General features: G+C 46.2%; 1 protein-coding gene across 2 annotated transcripts in view; it reads right to left on the reverse strand.

Annotated features, from left to right (window-relative positions):
• Positions 1–22,017, reverse strand: part of NUFIP2 (nuclear FMR1 interacting protein 2) — a 36,825-nt gene that overhangs the window by 14,657 nt on the left and 151 nt on the right. The window contains exon 2 of one of the 2 annotated variants that reach the window (XM_027806400.2): positions 21,623–21,714. Coding sequence is in view for 1 of the 2 variants with exons in the window: in XM_055717955.1 (XP_055573930.1) it covers positions 1,535–1,715 (181 nt within the window). In the remaining variant the exon portion in view is untranslated. Of the gene's footprint in view, positions 1–1,534; positions 1,829–21,622; positions 21,715–22,017 lie in introns of those variants that run through there. The other variant, XM_055717955.1, reaches the window with a different exon arrangement.

Here is a 22,017-nt window from a genome sequence, read left to right on the forward strand (position 1 = left end):
TATCTGTAACCACCACAACTTCCACTATAACTTTCAAATATGCTGCTAAGAGTATTAACCATCAATACTTCATCTCAGAGAAAAGCAACAGGATGGGATTCCCAGCTGAGTCAAGGACTAAAAATCAAGTATTTCAGAATAACGTGCAGAGGAAGCCTTCTAAAAAGCAATGCATTATAGCTGACCTTGTATGACTCAAGACTTCTGACACTACTCGTTAATGAAACAAAACAATAAGAGTGGTCATAAGACCAATGCAGATGAGGAGCAAAAGAATAAAATGAAGAACAAAATCCATTTCAGTAAGTCAGTGTGTCAGCAGTTTCTAGTTCCAATTTTCAAGTATTCACAACTCAGCTGCCAGAGTTTTCTCCAAATCAACATTTGGCACAGCTAGCTCTGGCCTGGACACCGAGGTGCAGCAACCGGAATTGAGGAAGAAGAAAAAAATTAAAATAAAACATCAAAACAAACAGGTGAAGAGTATTTAGCAACCCCCAAATGGTTTCATATCTGGCAAGGGAGGGGTGTCAGAGTAAGCACATATTAAAAACCCTGGGCACACTGCGTACAGCAAAATGACTACTCAACTTATTTTGTGCTCGGGAACTTATTTTAGCATGTGCCTACCCAGGGCGCTCGCTGCCCGCTGCGGAGGTGAGCCGCCATGGCCAGCCCCCGGAGCCAGCTCCCGGTGCCAGCTCCCTGCCCCTCGCCCGCCCCATGATGTACACGGGCATTTTAAGGAAAAAAAAAAATATATATATATATACACACATAAATATATATATATATATATATAAGCTGCATAGTATTCCGGCTGCTCTTGCCACCACGCTCGCCCTCTGCGACCACACGAGCCCCCCGGCGGGGTCCTCCCAGCCACCGCGGAGCCCCCCCGAAGCGAGGTGGGGGCCCGGCCCGCCCGGGAGCAGCCCCCCCGCCGCGGCCAGGGCTGCCCGGCCACCGCCTCTGCGGTGCTGCCGCCCGGCCAGCGCGCCGGTACGCCGCCGGCTCCGCCAGCCCCTGGGCCGGCCGGCCGGCCCGCCGAGACCGCCCCGCGCCCGCTCCTGCGCCCCCCCCGGCGCCGGGCGGTGGCCGCGCAGGGAGGAGGCGGCCGCAGCCCCCCGGGCAGCGCCGGGGCCCCGCCAGGCCGCGCCGCCTCCTCGCTCCCGCCGGCCGGGCCGGGCCGGGGCCCCTCCGCCTTATCTGACTCATTGATTTTCACGCTCATCAATTTTTAAGCGGCGGGTCGCCCCCCGGCCGCCCCCTCCTCCCCCCCGGCGCGGCGCGGCCCCGCCGGGGGGCAGCGCCCCTTGGGCCGCCCCACGTGCCCGGCGGGCGGCGGCGGTGCCGGCGGGCCCCGCGGCTCCCGCAACCGCGCCGGCCCCAACATGGCGGACAGGAAGCGGCCCCAGCGCGGCGGAGAAGCTTCCAGCCGGGCCGGGGGAGGAGGCGGCGGCGGCGGCGGAGGAGGAGGGCCCCGCCGCCGCCCCGCGAAGGTCACAGGCCCCGGCCCGCCGCCCGCCCCGACCTGCTCTCCGCTTCGGCGCCTCCTGGTGCTGCGGGCCGCCGTGCTTGTGCTCGTGTCGGAGCGGCGGCTTGGGCTGGGCTCGGCCGTCGGGCGGCGGCAGGTAGGCGCTCTGCGGGTGGTGGTGGTGGTGGCCGTAGTAGTAGTAATGGTGGTGGTGGTGGTGATGGGGCTGCTCCTCCATGGGGGGCGGCTGGCGGGGCCGGGCCGGGCTGGGCGCTCGCTGCTGGGCCGTGCGGCTCCGGCGCTGGGACGCGGCTGGCGCGGGGGAGGCGGCGGACTGGCAGCGCCCGCCCTGCAATCAGCGAGCCGCGCCGCCGCGCCCGCCCCCCGCCCCGCCCCGGCCGCCCGGCGGAGAGGCGAGGCGAGGCGGTGCGGAGAGAGCTGGCCCGGCCATCGCGGCGCAGCCCGGGCGGGCCCCGCCTGGCCGCCCCGCTCCGCGGGGGGCAGCGGGCAGGTGAGGCCGCGCTGCCGGCGACGGGGCCGCCGGAGGGCGGGGGTGGCTTCGCCCCGCTCCCCGTGCAAACGCGGCCGAGGCGGAAAACGGGGCCGCGCCGGAGCCGCCGTCTTGCCCTGCTCTTGCCGCTGAGTCAGGCCTCGGAGCCTGGCGGGCGGCCCCGCGCCGCCGCCGCCACACGAATGGGGTGTTCCATTGCCCCGCTCCGCGGCCTCGCCTCCCGGGGGGCAGCGGCGTGTATCCCAGCGGGGCTTCGCTGCGGGGACACCCGGGCGGGGGCGGCCCGGGCTGCAGCAAAGCCCCGTTTGACCGTCAGCGAGCGGAGGACCCACGCCCCGCAGCCGGGCGGGGTGGAGGGGATAGGGGGGCGGCGCAGGGCCGTGGCGGAGGGGCTGCGGCCAGGGCCGCGGAGCAGGCACACCGCCAGCTGCCGGGCTGCCAGCCGCAGTCCCGGAGAACCGGGGAGCAGCGGCAGCGCCCTCGGGAAGGCGGCGGGACGAGCTGCTCCGGGGCTCCCCCCGCAGACCGCCCGGCGGCGGCGCAGCCCGGGGCGCACGGCGGCCCCCCCGCCCCCGGCCCAGCCCGCTGCCACCTCTGGAGGGGGAAAAGTGGGTTCCAACTACCACTCCTGGCCTCTTCCGAGGGAGGCGCTGGAGATTGGGACCGATGCGTAATAAAAAAATATCACAGTCAGGTTGTTGGGAAGACTGAGAGTGGGAGACAACTTGAAACTTGTCAAAATCTGTAACAGATTGGATACCGTTCCAGGCCCCCGGTAATCCTCACCGCAGCGTGTTCGGAGGGGTGTCCCGCAGCTAAATGGCCTGAACTGCCTCTGCTTCCAGTGGGCTCCACCGCCAAAAGACCAGCTGGACCTTCCCCTCTGACAGCCTCCCCACTGCCGCCCTCACTACCGAGGTGAAGGCACAGACCCCAGGGGTCTCCATGGACACCCCGGCAGCAGCGGGACAAAGGGGGTTGGTTTGCATGCAGAGCAGTGAGGAACCCAGTGTAATTAGGGGGGTAGGAAAAGGGCAGATAGAGGGATGGAGAGACACAGGATTGACACATACAGGCTGGAGTCAGAGGCAAGCCCTACTCTGTGCTATTCATTATTCTGGTGTGATTAATTACCTCCAAATACAGTGTGCACCACAGCAAAGGAGGAGGAAGAGCAACAAAAGAAAATGCGATCATGTAATTAAAGACTGTTAGAATTAACATACACAAAAAGAATAAACAGGCTGCACAGATGATCTTAAAAATAGTATTTCCTTGCTTCTCAGGGCTTGCACTTGCAGCTTTCATGCCCTGCAGCATTTTAATAAACAAAATTCATTAATAAAGTTCCTGTGTGCAGAAAGCCCTATGAGACTTTGGCTCTGTTCTGCTGGGCACTGTACAAAGGACAAAGCCCTTTCCCAGGGATTTTACAGTTCCCAAGTTTTATTTCAACAGAACACACCTGAAAGTTTATGCCTCAAGCACAGTTTGCTGCTCCACCCCTCTTTAATACATAGGAGGTAAAAATCATCCTGCCAGAAATGCCAACTTCTATGTTAACACTAAGGATTTTTTCCAGATTTGAGGTGCCTGAAACATCGCAAGTTCCGTGCCAAACTGGCCCTGCAGTTTCCGTTTCTTTCAGCACAATGCAAAGCAATTTAAAATGCGGTGAAACAATTTAAGCAAGCAACTATGAACTCTGGGCTTTACCCATGCTCTCAGGAATAACGGTCCTTTCAAACGCTGACTCATAGAGTGACCTCACATTGCTTAGGAGACAAGTCTTAAAATGAGGAGTCAGGCTTTAATCATGGTTGACATTTTATTGGTGGCTTGGAAGAATTTATTTTTAATATAGGGAACTGGCTTAAAGACATAAACTTCAAAAGACTCTGAAGAAAGCAAACAGTTACGGACAAATCAGCTCTTCACACACATATACCAGACATCTAAATACAGAAGGCAGTGGGTTGTCTCTTTGTGTAAGACAAAGCAACTCTTTTGCTGCTTGGAAGTGTCACAATGTCACTGTATTATCAAAAGCCTGCAAAAACAGATTAAAAAAAAATCCTGAATAATAATAGAACCTGGGGCCCATCCCCTTCAGCAACACAGCCAGCATCCCACACTGTGAGGTGGCCAACTGCACACGTGTCTGCAAGCTGGGTCACCGCCCTGCCTAATGCAGATGAATTTTAGCGGTACTACAAGTTCCAGCATGCAGCGCTGTGGCCTGGTGTCTCCTACCTGCCATGCTGGGACATGTAGTCTTCAGAATCCACAGTCTCTATTAATCCCATCGTTAGCACAACGTTGCACCAGTTACACTGCATATTAATGTTTAACAGTTGCTCAGGATGCGTTCTCTGCGGAAAAGGGAGATTTCTGTGCCTCCTTATCCGCAGGAGTTTTCCTTCTTACTGCTCTTTGGCAAGCCAGCAGGGTCTCATGCAAAGGAAAGAGGTCATTTTCCTCGGAATTCCACACCCAGTGCCAAGTATTCCCACATCCAGGCACAAAATTGGGCACAGCCAGCATAATTTCTTACTCAGTAATTTATTCAAAGCTTTCTTTTATAAAAGCTTTGAAGTAGATGGCTTTTCAGAGAACCTGCCATTTAAAGCTGCAAAATGAAGGCAGCAAGGAATGAATCAACTGCTACAGAAATCATGAGAAAGTTTTCCTGGAGAGTCTTGACCCAAGATGAGTTTTGAGTTCATATGAAAATGCAGTTCAACTGAGAAGCTATTCTAGTGATTTTCTAAGAACAAATAATTTCCTTTCAAAGGCAACCCCTAAGACACTGTATTTAATTTCCATCGAGTATTTTCAGGTCAGTTAAAACTGAAACTATAAAATTAATCTGTGAAAAGTGCTGGCTTTGTAATATTTCTTGTGTCTGTCTGCTGTTTGAAACTCAGGATTAGGAAACATCAAAATTACCGTATTTAGAGATATTGGGAAAGGTTCTTATACGAAGTACGTGTGGCATTTATTTACATTTTTTGCCACAGTGTTTTCATTAATAGCAATGGTTCAGACTTGCAAATTTCTCTATATTCTAACACATCCAACCTAACAAAGCACTCAAGCAGATGTTTCGTTCCAAGAATGCTTATAACCATACTATTCAAAACCTTGCCACATTTGGCCCCTGAAATCTAACGTATTTCAGTACAATGCAGTCAGGATTTACCAGCTGATATTCATATGCGGGAGGAAGACTCAGATCTCAGAAGTAGTTTAGTCAAGACGGAGGACGGGGTGACAGTGCACCTTGCAGCCTTCTGCTTGTCCAGCAGTGCAGCTGTCCTCACAGAGCTCACAATACCAGCCTTCACAATTATGCTCAGGTAAGGTGGAGCCTCTCCTCAATTCCATTTTTGTACTCTGCTGTGTACATTATTTATAGGTACAAACCCGGTCTCTTGAAAGATTTCTCTCTCTCAAGACAGCTTAATAGTAGACTTTGGGTTAGAGGTCTTAAATACATTTTTTTTGGCTGCTTTTTAACACTGAACTAAACTGTAGGAATGGATAGTATGGATGCTTGTCTTTCCCATCCCTAACAATTTAAGCATTTCCACCTAACAGCACATGCTGAATTAAGGTGGGCTTTTTCCTGAAAACTTTACTTCCAAATGCCACAAGAACACTAAATTAATCCTTCATTCACTCTCCAGAAAATAAAGGCAGCCCAGCACCAAAAATAACCATAGGGCATAGTTTTGGGAGGCAGCAAAACTGACGTAATGGCTAGCTGCTCCCAAAAGGGAAGGTAATCTCTCCCTCTGCCTGCCTGCCTCTGCCCTGCCCTCACAGCAGCACTGGTGCTTCTTTGAGCCCATTTGAGAAATTAAACTGACAGGCAGTTCTTCGATGAAAAAGGGCACATTTTTATTCTGGTTAAGCTTCCTGAACTGTTTCACAGAGGAGCTGGACAAGTATTAACACCCTTTAAGAAGGAGCTGTCACTGCAGCGCTTGCGACTCGCCTTCTACAGCCAACCCTGCTGCAGGGATGACCCCTTCTGGGAATCGAGCAGTGAGGACACAGCTGGGGTTGCAGCCACTTAAGCCATCTAATTTTATTTTGCTCATATTTGTGAGTCAATCCCCTCGAGTGTCCGAAGAGGGATAGTGTGACCACCCTTCAAAGTGTTCTGAGCAAGCTGTAACAGAATGGCTGTAACCAGTGGGACTTCTTTCTGGTGGCTACATCCATTGTTTAACAGGACTAGATCTGAGGAACGTTCCCTGTTGTAAACACATTGTTCACACAGGCATGGGTAACATCTGCTGCCTATATCTGCATGAAAAATTGTTTACTAGAGTGCAATCACATAAACTGGAGGCAGCTTCTTGGACACATAGTAGCAGCAGCACAGGAGGCGGGCTAGCAGGTTGGCTTCAGCCAAATCTCCCATCATTCCTCATCTGGGATTTCAAAGAATCTTGGCTCTGGGCTTTCAAACAGTTCTGGATCTCCTCCTGCTTCCTAGGATCATCACAACAACCACAGAGAAATCTGCACAAACACCTTCCAAGGTGCTCTTGCAAAAACTGCCCTGCTGTTACGATCTGACGCACAGGCAGCCCAGCCCGACTTACATGGGGGATTGTGTCAGTCACTGCTTGCAGCAGACTTTGACCTCTGGAAGACAAACGAGAAAAAGCTCAATCCACAAATCCCAAGCACTTTTTATCTTGTTATACAACACAACAGTCACAAGGTCGCTAGTCACTTACATTTTGTTCTCATGCCTTTTGGATACCAAGCAGCTATTTTGAAACGGGGATTTTTTAATTATTATTTTTAAAATATGCATGGGGCATGCCTGCATCTTGCATGCAGGGACTTCAATACTTGTGTTTGGACTCAGGGTCTCCAATGTTAACAATGCCCAGCACTGGCAGAATAATGAATCTGGAAGGGTTATTATTTGAGTTATTACTAAGATTGCTGTTTCATTATATGACACAAGGCAGTGGCAGTTAACTACAAGAATTAGGGATTGAGAAGAGTCCTTGTCCGAAGGAAAATTAAGACGACTGGGACCATTCACCTCTGAGGGAGTAAATCAAAGAGTCCACAGTGAAGGTATTACAGAACCCATAGCCTAGAGATAGGAGTTTGAGAACTTTTGTTCACCTTATCTCAAAACATAGGAACACAAGAACATGAAGGGGGGAAAAAAAAGTTAAATTGAAAGATAAGCAGCCACCTTTTAATGCTTTGCATATAATATATATGGCATTCACTGATATGCAACACTGTGAAGAGCAAAGTATTATTAGTATTCTCAAAGAATGGGCATAATTCAGCTAAAAGTAAATATTTGACATCTAAAATAAAGGTTTTGGAAGGATTATTATCTATCATCTTCAGGGCACAAGTGAGCTCCTACCTTTTAGGATTTGAGAGACTATTTCTGCTAGGTATCCAGCACCTAGAGAGCTCAAAGAGAAGTGGGAGGCAGCATTTACTCATAATAAAACCAGTAACTCACAAGAATTCATGAACTGAATATAAACAAGACAGTTGATGGCTCTAGGTAGACATGGAGGAAAGCACAAGGCACCAGAGACCAGTAATGGCCAGTGAGGCAAGCAGTGATCACCACACAGTAGATGCCAGTTAACATCTAGATTCCGCAGAGGGGTTCTTGCATCCTCAACTTAAAGGATCTAAGCTCCAATTTATAAAATTCAGGTATTTCAGTAGCTAAGCGACAACACTGCAGAATGCAGTCAAAGGCTAACTCTCACCTCATCTTTAGCCCTACCTCCTTATCTTGGAATCTGGTCCACAGTGCCACTCTCGTTCTCCCACACAGTTTCTTTACTTCACTGCTCACCTACTCATGAGGACTGAATTACAGGACAAAGGCTGTTGTTCGCAGCAAAGGGGTTGTAGAGCAGCTCTTCTGGCATAGCTCCCCAGGTGGAGATACAGTTCATATAGGCAAAAGAACTCACTAAACCATCTCCTTAAAAGGCAAACTACACCATCAGAATAAATCATCTCTACATCTTTGCTTTTTGCATGCCATCATTGCTGCAGGGTTGAGTCTGTGATTTTTACATTCCAACCTACATAACTATTCTGGCAAGACTAGTAGTTCCTTGACCAGGAAGACAAGATGCACCAGGAAACAAAAAAAGAACAAAGAAGGGCTTGCTTTGTTTTCTTAACTGCTTCATTCTTCCTTTGGTATGTACAAAAAAGAAGGAACAAGCCATGAGTGCTGGCTCTGTTAGCAATGGGAAAGGGGAGCTGTGACCAGAAGTCACCTCTGGGGCAGAGAAGAGCAGCTGCATACCCAGTACGCAGCAGCTCTTTGAAAAGAAGTTATTTACTACACATATCGACAAGACTATATGTCCTAATGAAGCTATAGTGAAATCACAAGTAAAATCTAAAGACATAATATAATAGCTCATCTAGAATTGAACCAGGATTCTACATATAAGGCCCCCACTCTATTGGAAAGTAGCATAGGGAATACACCAAGTCAAATCAATAATATTCATTCTTCATTACCATCTTTACACTGCAATAGACCTCGTGTTGGCCCCAGGAAAGGATATGAGTCAATCCCTGACTAACTGGCTCTGATCCACTAAGGAACCAACATACATAAAATCACTCAAGATAAAAAAATGCTAAGGTTTGCCTCACTGATAATTTATCTAATGGCTGCTAAGACTAGAGTAATAGGAGAGACATGAGAGAGAACAGCACTACATTGCTATGGAAACTAGAATTTTCAAAATAAATACCTTTGCAGAACTGAGGTTGCAGATCTAAAATAATCTATACCATTTTCAATGTTACCTCCCTTTACCACGAGATCCATCCAGGCTGACCAGCCAGGCACAGGCAAAAGCCTTGCATGCAACGATACAAGACATCCCATGGCTCATGTTCCTTATTCCGGTGCAGGTATGGGCTCTGAATAGAAACCTCAGTGTTTGGTCTGTTACCTGTACAGTTTTGGGAGTCTTCCTGCCATGCAGCCAGTCTGGCCAGGCCAATGCAAAATGAATCCATAACCACTTAAGGTGGGAAGTGTTACCTTTATCCCACTATACTGATAATCCCAAATATTTGCAAAGTCCTTTTTTTTAAGTAAACTGAGACAAACAATATATACAGCTTTGTGAAATTCTGATTCCCTTACACTCCTTACCCTGCAAATGGCTCCACTGCAGTTACCATTCAGGGTACCCAGTCCTCTGCTCCCCATTAGTCCTGTTTTGGAAAGACAGTCGGTAACTTCCCCACTTGTGCTTGGGCAAAGGGTTTCTCCCCCACATCCCACCTACCTAGTGCCATCTCACTGACTGCTGCTGTAAACAAGTCTAGGCTCTAGAAGTGCTGACTCACAGTGCTAAGACGGTGGAAAATACTTGGAATTGCTAAAGAAGTGAAGTCCGGCAGGTTTCCTGTCCTTCCTTCTTATCTGTGAGCCCCTTGCCATGACAGGCTGTAATGAAGGACCTTGCTTCCTGAGAGGAGACAAAGGGTAGGTACTTGCTTCCTAAAGACAGCCCAGATTCCTTTAAATTCCTAGTTGCTAGCTAGTAACTGCAGGCAGGGGAAGAAAACCCCCAGTGCTTACAACCACAGGGCTACAGATGTTGAGAGGTTAATGGCTCCTGGGTAGGCTCTCTTGCCTAATGCAGCGCTGCTCACTTCAGCGCCACTTCCTGGGACACAGTCAAGTTCCTTTCAAGTGCCTCGGTATCTGCTGTGGAAGGCTGTTCTTTAACCTATAGACTTTACTGAACCGGATTTAGTTCCAATTCCTGCCTTCAGCATAGCTGAGTCAGTGCAGACCAGCAAATCACTATTTGCTTTGGGAGGGTTTGCCACCAAGCGAGACACAGGCAAGCAGCACTGGGTGCAAATTATGGTTTACTGTGGGCATGCCAGCACAGGCAAGGAGGGGGACCTGTGCTCAGGCTGAACTGCAGGGACGGCAGAGAGCAGTGTGGGGAGATCCACGCTATCTAGCCAGGAGCCAGTCTGGGTGCATTCTGCCTGTGTTAGCACACTGCTGCGCCCAAACTAATCGGCTCTGGATTTTGTCCAAACGACAAGCTGACTGCCTACCACATCAACAGCCTGTTTTCTCCACTGGGAAATGACCTCCTGTTGCAAAAGGCAGAGCACTTAGGGAAACAACAAAGTTTTATACCCCCACGACTCACGTGGCAAATAACTCCGGAAAGCCTAAGCAGCACAGAGCCTTTACAACTGGCTGGGACGGGCAGGTCGCAGAGCTGCCTCTTCCTCTTCCTCCTACTCCTCTTACCTGCACAGCTCATTTGCAAAGAAACAGAGACTGATGAGCTACATTTGCAAGCTGGGCGGACCAGGGCAGACCAGCGAGCAACTCTCACTGAAAGGAAGGAGCAGGCTGTGGCCAGAACTGTATTGCAGTGCTCAGAAACAACTGTGCATGGTCCTGGTAGTGGTACCAAGTTGATTTTACCTATAACCTATTCTAACTACAGTCTGCAGTCAACGTGGCCTGTAGCTTCAAAATACACTAGAAGCACACAACCAAAGATGCAGAGCTTCCTCTTTTTTATTGGCAGCTGACTTCCAGCTCAGCTTAGCTATGCATCAAATGAAATCCTTAGCGAGCTGATCTTGCGCATAATTCTCTCTATACTTGTCAAATTGGAGATGCATTCGGCTGAAGTCTCCCTCTTTCAAAGCAACAGGAGCCATTTTGCATAGGTGGAGGCTGGGGCTGGTCCTACAAGGCGCTCACACTACTGCAAGAGAACAGCAGCTACAGTGCTTTTGCCCCCTTCCTCAAAGCAAACCCAAGGTCCTATCAGTCCTTCATCAGAGGTAACTGCTGTGACAATGAAGATGGCTCAGTGTGAGGACGGCCCTATATGAAGAATAGATCCTATCATAAATGCAGAACAGCTGCTTAAGCAGAAGGCAAGGAAAAGCAACGATGTTGCTGGGCAGAGAAAAAGCACTGCAAGAGCTTACAGATAGCCTCCTTTCTCCAAAGGCACATGCGCACTGCTATCATTCAGTCACATTTCTCTCAAGCTTCCTAATAGCAGCATCAGCAAGTGCGTTCTGTCACATCTGACTGGCTACAGGACTCTGTCCTCGTCTGACAGTAATGACCTGGCCTCAATTTTTCACAATTTTGTCACCTCCTCCTTCTCTTTCAGCACCGTAAAAATCACTAGGCATGAAACCTGCAGCACAAAGGAAATTCTCGCTAGCACAGCCTGCTGCAGTACACTTCCCTCAGCAACACAGGCAGCTGCAGACAAGGCAAACCTCTCATAACCTACATTAGATTCCCGTAACATTTCAAATCAGGCACTAACTTCCAAACTTGGCTGAGACTTATCTTCACAGCCAGACTTAGTACACAGAGCAAAGACTAAAACTCTGGGGATCACGGTGAGCAGCTTTGCTTTACAACAACAGACAGTTCAACCCCATTAAAAACAGCCCCTTTTTGGATCAAGAACAAATACCAAAATGCCCCTAGAACCAAGGGCAATCCAGATTTCTCCACACACAAACTGCACTGTAAAAGATCAACTCTCTGGCTGAATGGCTATAGGAAAACACACCTGACATTGCCACAGCCATAGCCTCTGATCTGCCACTGGCCAGAGGTGATGTCATGAGCTGTGTTCACTGTCTGGAAATGAGGAGCAAGAACCACGCTGCTGTTGGCTGGCTGGCCAGTCCAGTGACACATCCTGACATGGGTCACAAGACAACAGAAATGGGCAGACTGATGCCTCTTAAAACATCACGGAAATACAACCCCAGAGAGAAGTTGTCTGTGTGGACACACACTAACTTGTGTCAGTGGCAGAGGGTCAGCCCAGGCCTTTGATGCTTCTGTCCATCACTCTTGCTGCAGCTCATTAGTCCTTTCCCACCCCTTACCACCTCTTTCCTCAAGGCTGCTTAGTTAATTAAACTGCTGCTGTTTCCCCTTTGTTTACCCAGTTGTACCTGCACTGAACAGCAGCAAGAGTGTTCTCCCACTGATGTCACCACTACCTTTAAGAAAAAAAGCTGACCTGCAAGCTATTTTTAGCCACACTGTAAAGTTGTGGAGCTATTTTGGTCACATCTCAGTACTGTAAAGCTGCAGGATGACAGGCTCTGTGTTTGCCTGGGGCAACAGGGGCTTTAACTGTGAACAGGAACGGCCTGTGACTTTGCACTAAGGCTTCTCTGCCCTTCCTATGCCATAAGACTCTACAGCAAGATTTGATTTCTCGTCTTATTAGACAAGAGCAACGCAACACCTCTTCCTGAATTATGCTGGTTATCAGAGTCACTGTAGGGCCTTTGTATTGTTGTCCTCCAGCCTGTGCTGTTTCTAGGTCTGCAGAAGGCACTATTTATTCTGCAGGCTCCCTCACCCCCATTTTCCTCACCTACTAGGAGGAAATAGGTGCAATTATGAGTCCACAAGACACTGGACAAGATTTTATCAATCTTCCCTTGCAAAACATGAATAAACATTAGGCTAGTGCTTGCTGAAAAGTCAGGTGCACCTAACTCTGTGGAGGTAGAAGGAAGAGCTGAAAGGAGCCATTTGCATAGCAACATGTTGTTCTGAATACAGCCTAATGCCTGGGAGCTCTGGGGTATATCCAGGGCATCGGGCAGAAGGTGCCTGGTCTAGACAGTTGTTTTCTCTAGAGTGCCCAAGAGTCGGTTGCCAAGTTTGCTGGGGCTATGCAGCAGGTGCAAAGCACAGGCAGAGCAGAAGCCAGAGCAACTGGATTTAACAGATTTAAGCCCATAGATACAAAAGGAAGCTTTAATGATATGAAATATAATGTAAACGAGAGGAGAGAAAATAAAATGCTGAAACTGGTGTGTTTAGGACAGGGACGGATGATCATATCTATAAAGGCGGAAGAAGGGAATAACTGTACATGCAAGTTTTTGAACAGCGGTCAGCCATCCCTCCCAAGACAACTCCTCTTAGGACTACTACTGTTTTCAGCTACAGAGCATGTTTTCCCAAGACACTTCAGATAGGTGCATGACTGTTAATACTGCTATCTCATTTGGGACAAGCCCCTTATGCAGCGAGAAAAAACAGACTTTCATCAAATCAGACTTCAAAGTTTGTCTCATTTATTTCCCCCCTCCAACTGTCTTCTAAAGGTTCTTCTTTAAGAGTTCTCACATTAAAACCTACATCCTGCTCCTAAGGCGAGCCACTCCTTACTCTACTGATGCAACTTGTGCCTGTTTTCATGAGTCAGCGCAACCCGTATCTCCTCTGTAGCAGGATCAGCACTTGCTAACAGGATGGACTGTCCCAGGCAAACACTGGCAACCTGTTGCAAACAAAGATTTGATTCACACAGCATCACTGTATTTCACTGCGTATTTCACCGGAAGGAGCTGCTTTAACCCAGCTGGCCCTAGGCATGCTTCAATCTGTGTTACATAGGTTACAAACTTCACACCAGTGAAATCAGCTGACCCTTAACTAATACTTTATGGCATGTAAATTACAACTAGCTTAGTAACAATTTAACTTTTTAGTCAATAGGTGAAAATGGCATCGACAGAATAATATTGTTTAATATGTTGTTATTTTAGCAGGCCAGAATGGAGCTGCCACAGTTCAGATCAGACGCAGAGACATGTCCAGCAGCAATGTCAAGACCTGTTGGGTCAAAAAGCTCAATGAAGTGTTCTGTGTTTCAGCTTCCCCCAGAGCTATGCATAAGACTAGCAGTAAGCCTTACATAGTGAAAACATTTTGGTGAGATGAAATAACATGGCAACATGTTGCATTCTTTCCCTGCTAAGCTTCAGCAGCCTTGCTGTGGGACACTGCATAAGCAGGATAACAAACACAGCATGACAAGAGTGTCTTGACAAAACAGACAGAACAGATGACCTGTCAGCTCCTGCATGGTGGACCTATGCTCCTGCTGGCAGCTCTGCCAGTGTAGGGAGTTAACTACTTTACCTTTCATCACCTGTCTAGATCCTTAGATTTTATAATTTTCACACAATTTACCTTACTGTGAGAGCATTACTGGAATCATTGCTTGCCTCCACCAATTATTTAACGAAGACATCCTATCACCACCTCTACAATGTAGACATTTCACTAGTAAATATAAAGAAAATGCATTTTTGAGTGTTCCTACACCTGTGCTATTTTCTGGTATGGAAACACCAGGCCTACAGTAGCAAATTACAAGCAGCTCACCCCACAGACTTAGAGGTCGTCCACCAATTGTGTGGATCCATACAAGTGCACATAATACGCTTTAGCTGACAACTGCACTTGTTCCAAGTCTCCTCTAGGGAGTGCAGTCGTAAAGGAAGAAATGCAAACTGCAGCACACATGCCAGCTGGTAATCGGTGACTCAGGATATTCAGGCAGCCACAAATGGTGTCTGTCCATTTCCAGCAGAACACAGGGAGCAGCAATGATGTTTGAGCTTGATTTAAGTGCAGGATTCTGCTAGAACCCGAGGTATGCTTTAGTATTTGATAGAAAAGTCTGCCAAGATACTAAAAATCAACATGTAAATCAAGCAATAGGATTTCAAATACCAGATCTATCATTTAACCCAACACACCCACCGCTGAACACAGCACAGACAGCACCTCTATGGTGCTTCCATCTCTTGCCCACTAGTATATCATGCTGTGTATCCATCAGGTCAGGCAGGGAAAGCACACTCAGTCTCAAAACATCATTTAGGCCTTTGCATCCGTGTGAAGAACAGCAGACACTCATTTCTAGAATTAGCTGTAATTTGCAGTACGTATACACCTCTGTTCTAGAGCCCAGGCAGAGCCATCAACTTATTTCACCCTGGATTCACAAAACTGCTAAGTAGATAGCAGCTGGATGATTTTTGTGGTAACACGGATGGAGATGCAGAAGGTTGCCTATTTTTTCCTTATAAATCACATGCATACCTCAACTTTACAACTTCCTGTGCCTTCCTTGAAGGATCAGAACATAAAATGAATCCACCCAGAACAGGATCTTTGTCCCCAAAGAATAAAATCCATGCTTCCAGTCTCAAGAAAAAGAAATTTAAGAAATGCAGCAATCACACTACCTACCATCCACCTAAGGCAAAGGGTAAGAAAACAAACTTGCCAGGTAAGAGTGGATAGGAAGAACAGATATAACTACATTCAGACAGGCGCCAGGGTCCACCCCACAGTGCAGCAGAGGATGCCGTGACTTCTACAAAGTTATCAACTGCTTTGTTATGAAGCAGCTCTATTGCTTTTCCTAAGGATGATCACTTAGTGTTGCCAGGACAGCACACCCTTACAAGCAGGTTGTCTTCCTGTCCTGCCATGAGACACTCCACTTTTTTTTTTTTTTTTAAGTGCTACATAAAGAGCTACTGTCACAGTAATTAGGGGACTGCATAGTGATCCACTGAAACAGAGATCTTTTGCAAGATTCTTGCTCTCTCACAGGGTGCCAGGCTCTGGGTTCCTCACCGGAGCCAGTGAGGAGCAGCAGCTTTGAGGACAGTGGGTTTGGGATGCCAAGAGGCAGCAACCATTGCTGCCTACGGACAAAGCTGCCAGGCTGGCACAGACAACTTTGCCACACACAGAAATCATCTATAACAAAACAGGACAGACATATCCTAAGGACAGCAACCAGACCAGTGACCAGGGATTTCACTTTCAGCCAGGCATTCCAAGTGGCAGCAGATACCTGTGAGATAATGCTGTTGTGTGCTTTTAGAGACTAAGAAGTTCCCTCTGTAGCAGGCGAGAGGACAATAGCTTCTGCTGTGTCTGTTACTAGATGTGCGTTCTGCAATTAAAATGCCAGCAGCTGGCTCAGTTTAGATTGAGCAGCATTGCTAGTATCTGCTAGTGTGTAACAACCCATGGGAAGGAGGTAGAGGCATTAAGCTCAAGCTTCACGTTTACTCAGCAAGCACCAGCTGAAGAGAACCATCTGATTTCTAAACTCCTGTTGCTTCCCACTTTTTGTCTCATCCTCACACTACATCTTTAAGCTACACATATAAGGTACCACAAGCTAATTCACTCATCCACTCCCTTTATTATAGCCCCTCTTGCTGTTCTCTCACCTGCCTCCCTCAACCAGCATACCTGAAGGCCTATGTACTGACACTGGGGGCAGGAAGCAAAAGCTTCTAGAAGCTGTGATAAATAAAAAGGAATTACCACTTCTTTCTCACCCTTGCAAAAAACAGAGCACCTCCTCCCTGACCTGTCCCATCCACTCTTAAGTTTTCCCACTAGCATTGATTTCTATTGCTGACTTGAATAGTTACAGGTGATTTTTAATAGAAGCATGGGAAAGGCATGCTTAGCATTAAAAGATCCTTAGAAATTTCTAAGAATATTTCTGGTGAAGACATGTTTGATTCCTAGGGGGATGTTTATGATGTCTGCATTATCACAGTCTCAGAACCTCATTCTCCAACTATTTAGGATTCCCACACTGGATTACAACCTGCCTTCACATAGGAGATGTTGAAGCTTTCAATGAGGTCACAACAGACACTGACAAGCATTGATGGGTGAGTCATTGCTGCAGTAGCCAGAGATACTAGCAACAGATTTGTTAATCTGTATGCAGTCTAACTCTTTTTCTGGTGTAGAATCTTACTCAAGAGAGAAACACACTATCTCAGTTAGGTGACTGCAAAATTGCTGAAGAGCAAGGCCACATTTTCACAACTGTTTTATAGATTATAATAAGAATCAGTTCCTGGGAGTATGTTTACAATACTACAAAATGTATTGTTTTATCTATAAAATGGAAGATCAAGACCCAGATGGGATCAACAGTGGAGCTGTTCATTGCATATCATTGGAAAAGCTGCCATACTAATAAGGAACCTAAGGTTTCTCTCTCAGAAGGGTCCCACCAACTCCTGCTCCGGCAGTTTAAATCACCACCTCCAGCAAGATGGTTTTCTAGAGGCTACATCACTGTACCAGGGTCAGCAGGTGTAAATATATGTCTGTACACCAGCCAGTCTAGCACAAAGGCCAGTGTAGTAACAGCACGGTTAAGCTTTGGTGTGAGCTAAGACATCTAACCATAACCCAGCAGGGTCCAGCACAGAATAAACTTTCTTCTGCTGGCTGTGCTATGGGGAGAAAGACTAGACCAGCAAAACCCTGAACAGCCACAGCAAAATTCAGTGGAGCTTGCTCATGAAAGCTTTGGAAGCATGGCAAGAGACACACAGAAAACCATGGAACAAGTGAGATATGGGGACCAAGTGCACGATAGTGGAAAAGGTTTCTTCATTTTGGCTAAACTACTAGATGGCCAGAAAAAGAACCAGTAAGAAAGGAAAGAGGCACAGTAAATCTAAAAGAAATTCTGATGAGGGAGAACAAAAACAAGGTGCTGTTCTATTTTCAATTCTACAAAGCAAAATGAAGCTTCTTAAGTCAAGCAGAGAAGTAATTGTTTAAGACTTCTATTCAGAAGACAGCATGAGCAGTAAATGCCAGTGGGACAACTAACAAAACATGTCTTCTCACAGAGAAAGCAAGACACCTGGAGATTGCATAACTACAATGAGTTTCCTCCCAGTTTCACATTATTAGTCACCTTTCACCCTTCTCTGCCAAAGGCCTCCTCTTATCCATCCATCCAAGGACCAGAGCCAAGACACAAACCTTTCCTGTGCTGCTTTTTTCCATCAGTCACTCTTTGAGGCCAAGGCCTCCACAATACTGATCCCTGCTGCCCATTCCAGCTATTTTGAACCAACTCCAGAGTAAAACCCTCTTCAGTCCTGCTGCTGAGAAAAGATCCCAGATACCTGAAGAGACCCTGCTTATACTCAGTTGTCATGGCCTGGAAAAAGTTAGGTTTTGGACCAACATGTTTTGATTTTTCTGTTGCAAGGGAGTCAAGAACATTATTATCCACAACTATGTTTAAGAGACACCCCAACACCCCACTTATCTTTAAGCATCCAATCTATCCAAGTGCAATGCCTCTTGTGCTATACCAGTTACAATACATTGCACTGATATTCTGGAAGTACTTCCTAGCATCAGTTCATTTGGCATGTGCGTTATAAGCTACGTATTAAAAAAGCACCTGAAAAACCACAGCTTAATCAGCTTATTGTTATTCTCTTGCAGAGAGGGTAAAAAGAATTCCTGGGTGTCCCCAGGCAACATTACAGAAGCCCCTGAAAGTAGTGGAAATACACATCTGGCAAAAAGAGGTGTTTTTTTTTTTTACAAGTTCTGAAAGTATTTCAATGCAAAACCATTGCAAAGACCCATCAAGGAGCCCTCAACCAGCAGAAGATATGCTTACCTAGAGTCCTTTGGAAACCTGTTTGACTCAGGTGGAAATGACCTACTGGCATTTATTTGTAATTGCCCAGCATGGCAGTTCTGAGGAAGGAAAAGCTGTTGAGTCATGCTGCAAGCCACCTCTCCACTTTTGCATGGTTGCCCAGAGGGTAGACTGGGACAGTCAGAAGGCTGAGATTCTGTTTATGGCTCTGACACCAGTTTCCCACAAGACCATGGCGAGTACTGCTTCTTGTGCCACTGCTTCCCCTTAAATCATAAAACCACTCCCTTGACTCATGGGACAATTGTTAAGCATACAGCTAGGAACACGTTTATCTATCTATTAAAAGGGAAAAAAGTATTATTATTGTTGTCACATAATACAAAAGCAGTTATTACATAACATCAGTATTGCTTCATTTTTGTCATTACAACACCACAAACTGTCAGAGGGATACTGTCTGACATGGTATCTTCATCCCAGTGAATGTACTGAAGCGTTTACCTCACTGATACAAAACCAGATTACAACAATCTAGAAGACTACCTTGTTTATTTTGACCAGCCTTTCTTTAGAACACGTTTTTCCTGTATAACCTTGTAACCCATAATAATGGCCCAAACTACACTATAGGAATGACAGCAGGTTTCATGAGCTAGTAAAAGCAAAACAATTCCTCATTTGTGCATTTCACAACTAGTCAAGTAGTAAAACACATGAACGCTTACCGTCTTTATGAAGAGCACAAACTGAAAGTTTCTAAGTCAATATAATACATACAAAGAACACGTTCTAAAAATCTCAGTGCTATGAAGGAATTAAAACCCCCTCCGTTACGTGGCTAAATTACATTCTGCTTGTATTACAAATTCCCTAAAACAAAAGTGTTGACAACTGTGGTTCATTTCTGCTATCAAAATTAATAACCAAAATTCATAGGTTCAATTTCTGTGATTTATTCTAATATACACAACTGTTCAATTAAAAAAATGTCAGATTAAAGCAGGATGTGGACTGAAGGCTAAGAAAGTATGATTGTGATTACAGCAGCTGAAACTGCCCTAATCACACTCTTATCTTTCTTATCTACTGAAAGTATTTATAAAGCAATGATTACTGTACTAGGCCCCATCACCGCTCTGAGTTAGTTCTGAACCAGCACCTTTGTGTTACTGTAAGAAGTTTATGCTGCTAGAGGTGGTGTCATTCTTCTGAGACAGAAACCCAAGCTTCTCATCACTTGTAAGTCATTAAAAAAACCCCCAAACTATGACACTTCTTTAGAAGTAGGGGTGTTAACCCCAATGTCCTGGCCAAATTCCCAGCTTGAGTAATTACAATGTGCCTTGAATAAATTCTTGCCACAATTTCCGTTGGACATAGTATTGTTCTCTACTTCCTCTCCTACAATATTATGGAGTGCTGATGCATGCTCTTAAAGGTCCTGTCTACACTGGAACGTCGTATGGGTCTACCCCCAGACCAGCTCTGTAGCAGCACATTGGGAACAACATGCTGAAACCAGTTCTGCCAGTCAGCTGAACCGCTAGGCAATTTGTAATTTTTATTTATTGTTGTTCTGGCACCTCCTTCAGATAGAATTAACTTTGGGTATAGCCATCCAATAGGTAGACTGGTGCAAATCCCAGACACAGGCATACAGAAACCTGTTTAGTTCTTCTTTAAATGAACTAAATTTGCATCAGGAAATTAGCAAACTAAGCTAAACTAACTTTCTAGATGCCTACTGTGATCATCTGAGAAGGCAGCAAGAGCACACCTAATAGCAGAGGGCTAGAAAAGCATGCTAAATGTGCCTGTTTAGCTTAGCTGGCAATAATAAACATAGCATTCATCTGGTCTCTTCCTTCAGATTTTCAGTGGATTTTTTCTAAACTGGTGGTCCACAGACGATACTGTTTATTTTTGAAGCAGTTATGGAATCTGTATCAAATGCAGATCTAGTATTCCAAGTAAAATATTTGATAGTTAATGGTAAAGCATTAGTCACATTTTTCTGCAGCCACCGTTAGAGACTAAGGATTTTAACCTAGAGCTATTGTTATCTTTTTATATGTATAATACAAAGAGCTAAAGCCCAGACTCTCTGCTGGTGTTTGCTGGGTTAGCTCACTCACGGACCTCACTAACTGAACATTTTACTCTCATAATTCATAAGCTTTAAAGCCAACTTGTCTGCAGGAAGAAGTACAAGATCAAGATTCAGAAGAACCTGATTCGGAATTTTATCTTACGACTCCACAGGTAGATCACTCCCCCTTACTGCTCCATTTAGTTCTCTCATCTGCCAAAGCAAACGATATCCACTAATTTGGCAAAACAAGTACAAGAACAAATTTATATTGATAGGCCATACCAAGCAGATTCATGTTAAACACCATTGTCCTCACATTTGAAAATACAAATATTTACCTTTCAAGTATGTCCTTAATTTCCCCAGAAGCATGCCTCCAAACCCATATTATTTTAGAAGACAGAAACTATAGTTTCAGAAAGTGGATGGTTTTATTTTTGTGCCATTACAAAAATGCCTTTTAACTTGTCAAATGATACGCTACAAATATCTTTGGCAGATGAATGAAACCCAAGTTTCCTGTCGTAGCTGCCAACTTCAAGGTTGAGATAATCAGATAAACCTTTAGTTTGCCTCTCCCAATACTTACAACAACATATGTTTGAAATGATCTACATTTGTCTTACTTTTCCTATTGGGATTTGAAAAGGCAAAATATCAGGCCAGTACGTGACAAGTTCGCAAAACTCTAATGTGGTCCACAGTTATTACAGCCAACCTCTGTTTTCAACTTTGCTGAGGCTTCCCCCATCCCAGGCTGAATAGTCCCCAGCAGCTCTGCTTGTCTAAAGGTAAGTGCAACGTTTACATTAACAGTATCCAGCAACATCCTCAATGCCTGCTTTCTTGTGGTACAAAACAGCTGTTAGTTTATGGGAAAATAGGAAGGAAGTTTGGTTTGCTTTTTTTATTGTGGCAGTATCAGTACTATTGGACTTACAGAACATGATAGGGATACCTCAAAACCGTGAATATTTGCAGGGTACTCCATAACCAAGAACACTGTCCCTTCAGATATAATCCTGAATTTAGGGAAGCAGCCCCTACAAACACATCTTTTTACAAGCTTTGTGTCTTGTGTAACTGTTTCTGTTAATTTATTATCAGGATGTCAGTACAAATTGTTATTTTAATGATTCCTTGCCCCCATACTTCTGAAAGGGAAAGCAACTATAAACACAAGGGAGACTGACCTCAGTGATTTCCTCTGTTCAGACAGGAGCACAATGCGCTTAAACACCATGACTAGGAGAGGTGGACTGTTTAGAATTCTTCCAGCTGTAATCTATAGTAAAAACAAATAAACAAATACGTGACTACAAGATGTGATAATTCATCCCTGCATGAAGCCAACTGTTATCTCCAGTTCATAGATGGAGATAGCAAAGCACACAAAGGCTCAAAAACCTACCAAGTTCAACCCCCCCCACGGAGAGCCAAGACTACAGATCGGAAGACTATGTACTCAATCCATGAGATTTTTTTTTTATTATTATTATTTGTTTCTTTTTTCCTCCCTCTTCTGGCCATAAACCGGATAACGTTTGGCCGTGGGCAGACAGCCTGAAAGGCACCCATTCGGTCAGGC

Source organism: Falco cherrug, chromosome 1 (genome assembly GCF_023634085.1).
Source record: "Falco cherrug isolate bFalChe1 chromosome 1, bFalChe1.pri, whole genome shotgun sequence".
NCBI classification, from domain to species: domain Eukaryota; kingdom Metazoa; phylum Chordata; class Aves; order Falconiformes; family Falconidae; genus Falco; species Falco cherrug.